Source organism: Austrofundulus limnaeus, unplaced genomic scaffold, assembly GCF_001266775.1.
Source record: "Austrofundulus limnaeus strain Quisiro unplaced genomic scaffold, Austrofundulus_limnaeus-1.0 Scaffold163, whole genome shotgun sequence".
NCBI classification, from domain to species: domain Eukaryota; kingdom Metazoa; phylum Chordata; class Actinopteri; order Cyprinodontiformes; family Rivulidae; genus Austrofundulus; species Austrofundulus limnaeus.
Genome location: NW_013952565.1, coordinates 755,995 through 766,749, shown reverse-complemented (window position 1 = coordinate 766,749; position 10,755 = coordinate 755,995). Strand labels below are relative to the sequence as shown.

Genomic DNA, 10,755 nt, shown 5'->3' with positions numbered 1-10,755 from the left:
ACACACACACACACACACACACACACACACACACACACACACACACACACACACACACACACACACACACACACACACAAACATACTTAAAAATTATGCATGCAAAGGTGCACTGTATTTGGCACACAAGCCCAGCTGGTAATTTTGCTGTGATAAAACAAACACATAGGAGAAAAAAGTCAAACAAGACATGATGACAACTGGTCTGCTGGGGGAAAAAATATCAGATGTGCATCTTCTTTGATTATGCGTGTGCTCACTGCCTCAACATCCCTATGTGTGTGTCCACAGGGGAACACTATGCACTGTGTGAGAAAGTCAATCTACTGTGATTTCATCTCTCGACATGACACATAGTCTGGTCTCTGTAGAGCACAAACTGCATGCCTGTGCACAAACAGACACTTTTTCCCAGTAGAAACTGTGTGTAGAAAATTCCAACCACCACTGTTAGTAAGTTTGACAAGAACTAATACCTTGTGATGAATTTTCTTGTAACCCAGACATAGATGACTGTGATAAGCTCAAGTCTATCATTTGTAAACAACAGCAATCAATGGCAGTAGTAGTCTATGAGAGGAGCAGTGTACTGTTACACTTTTATGTAAAACTATGTGTACACTTTGTTCTACGCCCCTTGTAATATATTCGGTTATTTAAAAGTGTTTGGTTTGTTCAAAGTTGTGTAGTGGGTTTTGGTCTCTTAGAAAGCATGGATTTACTAATCCACAACACACATTTTTATCAGTAGTTCATTGGCAGGGCTAAATATTGACTTATCATTAAGTGGAATGACTGAAACCCTAATAATAATTCACATTGTCTAAGCACCTTGTGTTGACGCTGCTCTCCTGACGCTATTAACGAATGTATGCAAATCCTGCATAAATCTGAAGATTAGGGCTGAAGCTTTCAGTGATGCAAGAGAGAAAACAAGAGGTGTGTAATAAAAAGCAGTCGGCACACAGACACCAGTGCGAAAACACAGAGCTTATGAAGAGGAGGAGAAAATATGAGTGTGCATTACAAAATGTTAACACAAATGTACAGGCATGTCAGATAAGGCTCACAAAGACAGGGATTGGATTTCTGCTGAATGCATGATAATACATTAATGACAAAAGCTGCACTACAGTAAACAAACTGTTGATTTATAAACCGCATAGTTACAGGAAGAGACAAAAAGTTGGTGTGGAAATAAAACTGCATCAGAGGAAGGTGGAAACAGTTGAGGCATGAAAATAGACATAGAAAAAGCAGTAAATTTATTGTAAAAAGAAAAATAAGAAGAAATGTTAAATTTGTGTACAAAAAGACAGTGGGTTGAAGTACTGTATACCATTTTTTAAATAAGAGATTAAAAATAGCAGATCTGAGATCTCATCGGGACTTGCCTGGTTAAAAAACTGTAAATAAATAAATAGTGGTGACAGAATGATCTCAGTGAGTTAAGAAAAGACTGGAAGAAAGACATGAAATAATTCCCTCACGTCAGGTTCTATGTATTTAGGATTTATCTCTACAGAGAACTTACTAGGTTTGGGGTCTGGCCCAACAGAGGGCATAGATAAATACTGTTGGCTAGTGGGAGATTAAAAAGAGGAGAGTGAAACCTGTGTGTAAGCTGTGTGTTTGAATAGAAAAGAGGAGTAAAGATGAGGATGCTGAGAGGACAAGAGATGAGTAGAGCAAAGCTATTTTGGAAATGTGTTGAGCTGTTTATTTGCGCGTCATTGAAGCTGAAGTAAGGCTCAGTGGGAATTGGCCACCAAGACCCCGCTACGCTTCACAACAGCTGCCGCTGCTAAGTGAGTTACTAGCCGTCAGACTGCCTTTATGTCACACAATCACATACACTAGCATTTTCCTGTCACACAGTGCCTGTGATGGATGTGTTGAGGACATAATGCTCCACAGCAGCACAGTAGAAAATATGTGCCATTCTCAACTTTTGGCCTTTCAGTGGAATGATTGCTTAAATTAACAGCATTTAATGTGCTCAAAGTGTGAATGCTGATTAGAGCGTGAAACAATAAGTTATTTATCACTTCATAACTAGCTGCAGCCCCATTAAAAGGCTGAGGCCGTGATACAAAGCAGTGACTTGGTGTTTAATGTCCGCAGTTAAATAAAATGGGTACCACAGCTGGGGGTAGATGGTGCCACAGAAAATCATGTCATCAATTTTAACATAATTTTGCAGCTCATGAGATGCATATTTTCTTGTAACATTGAAAAAAGGTATACGAATAAAGGGGTTTTCAGCACGAAAACCTGTATTTTAGTATCAAAAGCCTTTACGTTGGACTTTTACTAAAATTGGTTTGATGTTCTGCAATTATTACACATTTTAAGTCAAGCCGTTTCGTGCTCATTTGTATTTATAATGTACTATCACAGCAGGGAGCTGCTGACTCAGTATCAAAGTATAATATTAACTTAATCCAACACAAGGCCAAAACCTGGTATCAGTGATGACTTTAAGTATGGATGTGGGTTTAGTATGAGCCACCCAGGGCGGCATCTTGCAGAGCGCAGCATGAAGCACCTACACAAAAAAATTCATGATGGTGACATTTGGTTTACCACTGCTCATTTGCAAATGACAGCAGTATCCTGTCACCCTGTAGGTCAGTTATGCATTCAAAGTGAAATAGGCAGGCTTTTGTCTCAACAGCACAAAGTGTTGGATGAACAACCCAGTGCATATACTGTACCAGTGTATAACAGACATGTCATTTTGGACTGAATTTAATACAGGGTCTGAAGTGTGCCAGGAAAAATACAAACAACCAAAAGTGGGGAAAATTAGAGACTTTTCTTTTAAAATGGAGACCGGAAGTGGTGCCAGAACTGATCTGCAAAGGAGAGGGAGATTGATTAATCTTTAAGAAAGTGAAAAAGGCAATCGGTAAAACGTTTATCAAAAGGGTCAGCAAAATATTTTTTACAGGTTGGAGAAATGGAGGACTCCATGAAAGGTGAACTGCAGAGGAGCATAGAGTAAGTAAACTTTGTCTTAAATAGAGTCTAGGAAAATTTCAACACCATAGTCCGTAGCACAATAGCTTAGACACTGCAGCTCAGAAAATAAAAAAAGACTCTGCAGCTCAGAGGATCACTGGTTGATGTGTGACACTCCAGCAATGAGAACAGCTCTATGTTCTGCTTATAACACCTGGGAAATCAGCCATGGATAAGCAACAGCTGGTTAGACGCAGGTAAAAGAGTCCACTTCTCATCACTGTAGAAAAGATTTTTAAAGCCAGCAGGAATGAACACAGGATACAGTACCCTTCCCCTAATGGTCACCACTTGGCGACCTAAAGCATTTCTCAGGTTGAGAATGTTAAAAATCTCTAATGACATCAGGGTCCAAAATGAACAATCATAACTATTCCTCCTGGCTGTAGCCCCCACAATCAAATAAATCCTTGAGTCCACGGCCTCTGCGACGGACGTCCAGAATCCTACTGTACGGTGTAGGAAGAGCGGTTGTCGATAAGCCATGCAGGAAGAGGAAGGGATGGTTGGTGGGGAGAAGAGAGTTCTAACTGGGACACATGGAAGGTAGGATGTATACGGATCAAGGCTGGGAGCTTGCCATATAATTAATAACTTTCTTTACTTCAAAAGAACAGAGGAATTTGTGGCCAACTTTCTAGAAGTGGCCTTTAATGGCATGTCTCATGAAGACAGCCATACCTTTTGTCCTGGAGAATATACAGAGCTAAGCACTCACCTCTTGTCGGCCCAGCGCTTGCTCTGCAGTATGTAGCAGGGCAGCTCTGGTTCATCTCCAAAGCCTTCTGCAATTTCGAAGATGATAGAGGGTAGCAATGTCAGACTTCTGAACAGTAAACAAAGGAGGTTGTTAGCTCAATGAGGACTCAAAAAGTGACTACCTGGTAGCAGATGATGTATGAGCTATGGGCATTTTCAATCCATGGTAGTTGCAAACACCAAGACTCTGGATTTTGGTTGATTGCACACTTTAATGAGGCCTCCAACTCTTGACTCCTCCATTTGGTCTGACGATTAGACTGGGGATGGGTAGCCTCCATCGCTTTACAAAACTCCATCCATACTTGAAAGACAATTTGAGGGTTTCTGTCTGATAAAATATCTGAGGGTATGCCATGCAGGCAGAAAACGTGCTGGACCATCAACTGAGCCATCTCAAGGGCTCAGTTTGGTCAATGGGATGAAGTGGGCAGCTTTCAAGAATATGTTGATGATAGTATAAATGTGTTACCTTCAGCAGGTGAAAGTCCAGGGACAATGTCCACAGATGTTGGACCATGGGCAGTTGGAGGTGGGCAGAGGCTGCAGCATACCAGAATGGGCTTGATTACCTCTCTTGTTCTGGGCACATACTGAACAAGCACCAACATATTCAGTGGCATCTTTACCCAAAGTAGGCCACCAAAACAAGTGCTGCAAAAAATGAATGGTGCAAGAAATGGAGTCTAGACAAAAGTTCAACCCTGGAAGACTAATCAACCTCACCTGCTCCATCCAGCCGCCGTGTCACAAGCCCAGCCTCATCCAATCAGTGTTTGACTGTCAGTGGATAAAAGCATCCTCTTCAATTGCTCTGTCTGCTTGCCAGCTGAACGTCAGCCTTCCACCTCTCCTCCTCCTCCCTTCATCTTCTGGTTTCCAAGGACTTCCCTCTCTTTGACCTCCACCACCAGTGTCGAGCCCCGGGGGAAGAAAAAACTCCTACCCCTTATCTTAAGCAGCTCTTCCAAGCTAACAGCATCTCACAGCGCTCGCATCCTCTGCTGGGGTCTGAGCACCAAACTATGTCATTCGTGTCAATAAACCTGCAAATCAGTCATGTCAATAAACTTCCTAATTTCAGTCTGTCTTCTCATGAGTCTCTCCAGGTTGAAATACCTGTGTGGCAGGCAAACTTTGAATCACAAGACCATTGTAACACCTGGCAAACCTACAACTGCCTGAAGACTGAATTCCGGACAAGCTTAATGGTCTCTGTTCTTTGCCCACTTCCTGTTCTCCATCATGTATTGACCTGAATCATGACAAGTCAAACCTGATGCTCTGTCCCGGCAGTTTGCCTCCTCCAGGAGTCCCAGAATGATCTTGTCTTCTGTGTCTCTATCAATAGTAAGACTGCTCTGATCTCTGCTTTATGGAAAAAATTTGGTGTTGTTTAGCTTTGTTGTTTGCTACCCCAACAGCCTTGTTTCTACAAATTAATTTTTTTGCACAGTGTTAAACTTGTCATTAAAGGATAAAAACAGGAAGTAACAAGATTGAGGGTTTGCTTGTCATACTTTTTGGCACTGGACTTTTGCTGCCAAAACATGAGAGTTTATTTCAGCACTAACAAGGTGACACCCAAAGAGCTATAGCCTGAAAACTTGATATACTGTAGATGATCAACTGAGGAATGATTTGTCATAGATTAGTAGATTTTACTTTATTGTTGTTTTTGTGGGAGGAGGGTGGGGTAGCACAGTACAATTTTCATTAAATGAATTAAGTTTTATAAGAGAGCACATTTCCTACTTTATTAGGTCATTGCTTTGAACCAATTGATTTGATACATGGAATTCTACATTGAATCTGCAGCCACCTCAGCAGTTTTCTGTCAGGTGCAGCAACTCAAATTTCCTCAACCTAAAAAATGAGTTTCAGGAGAAAGTGAGGAAACACATTTTAAATTTGATATTCTGCTGCTAAACATTTACAGAGCGATGGCATGTATTTTAAATGTCACCTTGGTGCTGAAGGTGATGCAGTGGCAGACAGACATCACCTATCACTGTCAGAAACGACAGCTCTCAGAAAAACACACTTCCTCTTACTTTACACTCTTTTGACAGTGCAGCTTGAATATTACTGCTGAGCCGTGAATATAAGAGAAGAACAGAGATACGCAGGGGTGGATGGAGAGAATAGGATGGGTGGATGTATATAGGAATGATAAGAAAATAAACCCAGTAATATTTTGCACAGCCTAAATGCTGCTGTGCTGATCAGATGGAAAGAAAAGCAGGGAAAATAGTTTGCCAAGTGGAGCAGCAATGTACCACACCATTCTACAATGCATTTTCAATGATATTGGTAAAATGTACATTTTGTAGAATATAATGTACTTCATGAATTAAAATGTGCTACACCAGAGTTAATGCACCAAGATCAGTAACGGCAACATTTTTCTCTCGTTTTCAGGCTTTGTGTGCTGTGGTCACGAGTACATAAACTCTTCAAACTCTCTTTGCTGCATTGACAATGAAGGATTTTCCACAATACACCCTGCTGGCAACGCAACAGTGCTGCTGCAGTGCTGTGGGTCAAAGGTCATACATCAGGAAGAAGACTGCTGCAATGGCATAGGCTTTGACTCCCAACGATATGTTTGTGCTGACCGATCTACACCTGGACTCTCAATACAGGTGTGCTTTTTTTAGTTGGATAAAACATGTGTGTGTTTAAAAATGCATTATAAAAGTCTTGAGTCATGTTAATAACTTTGTGATTCTGTTAATAACATAGTTATTTGAACAAAATCAATTTTTTGTCTTAAAAAAGCAAGATAAAATTAGTTTAATTATTGGCATTTTTGCCATATAAAAGTTTTTTTCATCATTCATAAATTTTAAATGTGGAATAATTATTCAAAAATAAATCACACCATTACAATGTTATGAAGATTACATCTTCTCAGGACACATGTTGTTTGAAAGGGCAGAGCAGATCAATTCCAGCAGCTTAGTGGACATTAAGGTCTAAAACTAGATTTTTCAGTTTCCCCACACTTTTTTACATCAAACTCACTCTCATTGTCCCATCAGGAGTTGGAGAACATTCCATCCACCATTTATCACCTGGGGTCATGTGGCGTTTGTGTGTTCCCAAGTCAGCATGAGATGGCACATGCAATCTCACATACACACACAAAAACCGACAAAGAGAGGAAACGCTCATTAGCTCTAATGATGTCATTAAGGCCGTTAAAAGGCAGATGCACACAAACACGCACATATAATATCTGTGTATGTGTTGGTTAAGGAGAAACAGATGCTTAAGACGATTATACAATGGAGGAAACATCACTAAACTTTCTGAAGATTCTGTGGTAGTTATCCAGCTTAACAATTTGTGTAATAAAAAACTGCCTTTTTTATAAATTTCTTCTTTTTAACTCCTTTTTATGCTTAACTGATCCCAATTAACTATTCTTTCATTTTCTTCTTTGTCCCCATCTCACTGAGCAGCATCAGTGTTTACAGGGTGCTGTGTGTCCCCTGGCTGCTGCAGCTACAGCTTACTGTGGCTCCTGTGACCTTGATCCATCTCTGACTGCCTGCACATGGATCCTGACTGCACACCAACACCCTGACACACAATCCATGACGCACATTCCATTCATCCAAACCTCACAGGAAACTCTCACCGCTAGCCTGCCGACACACATAAACGCAAGCAATAACACCTACAGAACAGTGGACACATATGCTAATACACATATGGAGGCTGCAGAGTTCAAGGGAAGTCTGTGTCCATCACATGAGGAGGTGGTATTCAGAGGCGATGCCAGTACTTACTCCTATTTAGGTAATTAATAAATAAGTAAGTGGCAACTGTTATTTTTGATGGAACTGAAAATGTAGAAAAATATTTAGTCTAAGAATATCTGAATTGTTTTGTTTTAACATATACAGTTTTGATAACCTTTGTATCAAATATGTTTTGTTCAATGTAGCTGTTTTCCAAATCCTTAAAGCAGGTATTATAATTGTTTGTAAAACAAGTTTTAGTAGTTAAAATCCAGTAAACTAAATCTTTTCAAGTTCAACTAACCTTTGTTTTTTGTTACTTTGCTAAACATTTTTAGTATTGTTACTTTTCTCAAGAATACTTCTGTGATGTTTTTTTCACAGTTCAGGTTTCCTACTACCGTAAATAAAAATTTTACTTTTAAGTAAAAAAAAGGACAATAAATCAGATGAAAAGTCAATGGGCCTCATGCAAGAACCGTTCGTACGCACAGATTTGTTCTTAAATTGAACGTGTAGGAATTACTTAATGAAATCAGGACCAGCCTATTTTCATAAATGTGATCCAGCAAGACCTTGCAAGAAATGAAATCAGAAATAATGAAACACCCCTCTGATCATGAATGAGAAAAGAACTTGTGACCTGAACAGATCTCTCAAAATAAAGTAATTTATTTTAGATATATGAACAGAATAAACATACAAATATTAATAAAAATRTTATATGAATAAAAACACAAGTTATAATAACGGCATAAAATTCCACTCAGAGTTGACATAAAACAGTAAATTTCAGGTGTAATAATACAACTGGCACTACTTGACTAAGTTTCTTAAGTAAATAAGAGAGAAAAAGGTAAAGATTTAAGTTTTAAGAATAGGAGGAAGGAGAGAAATTAGTAACTTTAGCACTGTTTTTAAGTGCAACCAGACCAGCACATCAGCGTGTCAATCTCTTAGACATTTCCGTGGCTAGACCTCAGCTTCGACGTTTATCTCAAGTTACTCTTCGTCTACCTTTTGATGGTTTGATGAAGACCACAGGAAGGTGGACAGTTTAGAGAGAGAGAGTCGGCATACGGTCCGCACAGGTGGATAATGTCACCATTGACAGCACAGGAGGGAGATGCCTCTTCCCTCCACCACTAGCCTCAGCGGGCTCCAGGCTGGAACCAGTCAGGTGCTTTTCGGCATGTTAGTCCCATCCACACAGGTGTCCAAAGATGGACTTCACTCCTCAGAGAAAGACAAAACCATCCTCTCAGGCCAACAGACGAACAACGACTAGTTGTTAGCAGTGTGAGCAGAAAGTTAGTTTTAGAAGGAAAGGTGAGAAACAAAACAATGTGCCTTTCTCACGGGCGGCCAGCTGCGCACTTATCAGTAAAAAAACCTTGAGGCTGCAACAGCAGACTTCACCTCAGCTAAGAAATCACCACACTTTGCACAAATGGATTAATAATGAAATTAATAGTACACAATATTAATCATTAAATCAATTAAGAAAATGATAAAACCATTACTAATAATAGTACTAAGAAAAAGCAAAATAAAACACATTTCACTCATTTTCTTTTCACTGTTACACTCTAAAATAAAGAGAGATATGCAAAGATTAAATCAATAAAACTTTGATTATATTGATTATAACTCAAATAGAAGATTAAATGAGATAATATATAGAACCTGTTGTTCTATTCACTTAAAGAAAATAAAAATACTTTAAAATGACTTTCTTCTTATAAGTGTAAAAAATAAAATCAAAGACAAAGAAAAAAACAATAGAAAAGTTTTTTTTTCCACCAGGGTGACCCCTACAAACGTACGAGTGATTTAGGAGAGTTTGTGACATTCACCAATGTTTTCGTATTCTAAGATTTTTTTCAGATACGAACAAAATTCACGAGTGGTCCAGACCTGTCGTATATTTTACCAGCAGTCAGTCTGCTGTTATCCAGACGGGTTTTCTTCACTAATAACTTTATATTTTGTTAGTTTGAAGATATTTTGAGTTGAAATTAAATCACACTCCATAATTATGTTGACAATAGGCTATTCTGCTTGAATTAGAGTTATAATTTTAAATGTAATAATTTAGACTAACAATATAAATTGTCCGTCCGGCTGGCTTATCCAGGATCGGGTCACGGGGTTAGCAGCAGAGAGACCCAGACTTCCCTCTCCCCAGTGACACTTTCCAGCTCGTCCTGGGGCACTCCGAGATGTTCCCAAGCCAGAGGGGATACATAATCCCTCCAGCGACTCCTGGATTTTCTCCAAAGTGCCAGATATATTTTGAAAAACATTTTAAAATGCTTATTTCAGAACCGAAACGTATGGTGTGGCTTCTGAATAAATGAAAATTATTTAACACAGTTTTTTATACTTGTAGCAGCTCATTTTATTCCACAGCTGACCTGCTAAAAATGACAGATTTTCTTTTCTGGATCTCTGACAGACGGACTTCAATCTCTGAACTCATGAAGTTCTTTTAAATTTCCGCTGTCATTTTTCATGAATGGACACTTCCTTGTATCTGAGGCAGGAAACATAGCCTTATATGGTGTTTTTGGCATGGAAATTATGCTAATCTCCTCTCGCATGCACGTGCAGCTGGATACGAACAGGTGGAATTTACACAGCTCATTTACGCACTTTTCCTGAAGATAGAAGAGTTTGTTGAATCTGACGTGGCATGTTCGTGCGAACCCTTTGTACGAACAAAAGTAAGATAAATTTAGGATAAGAATATGAACATGTTCTTGCATGAGGCCCAATGTGCTTTCTGGAAATTAACATTTACTCCAGTAAGTTTAGAATGTTTATACCAATAGTTTTATTGTTCATTCAAAAGGCGTCAAATGTCAAACTTTTCCCCCGCCTCATTGTTTTTTAGGCTTCAGGACCACGGACAGTGACTGCACATTTAGTCTGGTTCATAATGTTTTTGACATGTAACATTAATGCAATAGCTCAGGTCTTTTTAAGTGGGGTTCTGTGCAAAGATCATAATTAATTCTTATTTTACACATTTAATTTAATAAGTGGTGGTTTACAATTTCCAAGGATTGAGAAGATTCTAAGTGTCAGATTAGCTAGCTCCCGTTGTCATGATTGGCACTTCAAAATTACCACAGAATTCTGTGATGGCAAAATTCACATGAACCTCGAGGATTAGTTTTTCAATTGGAGTCATTTTAAGATTTTTACATATGTATATATA

At 39.1% G+C, this 10,755-nt stretch overlaps 1 protein-coding gene across 1 annotated transcript in view; it reads left to right on the top strand.

Moving 5' to 3' along the window:
* Positions 1-10,755, top strand: part of ush2a (Usher syndrome 2A (autosomal recessive, mild)) — a gene marked incomplete in the record, with an annotated part of 244,206 nt that overhangs the window by 153,819 nt on the left and 79,632 nt on the right. The window contains 2 exon segments of the mRNA XM_014017175.1: positions 6,205-6,428; positions 7,251-7,590. Coding sequence (XP_013872629.1) covers positions 6,205-6,428; positions 7,251-7,590 — 564 coding nt within the window.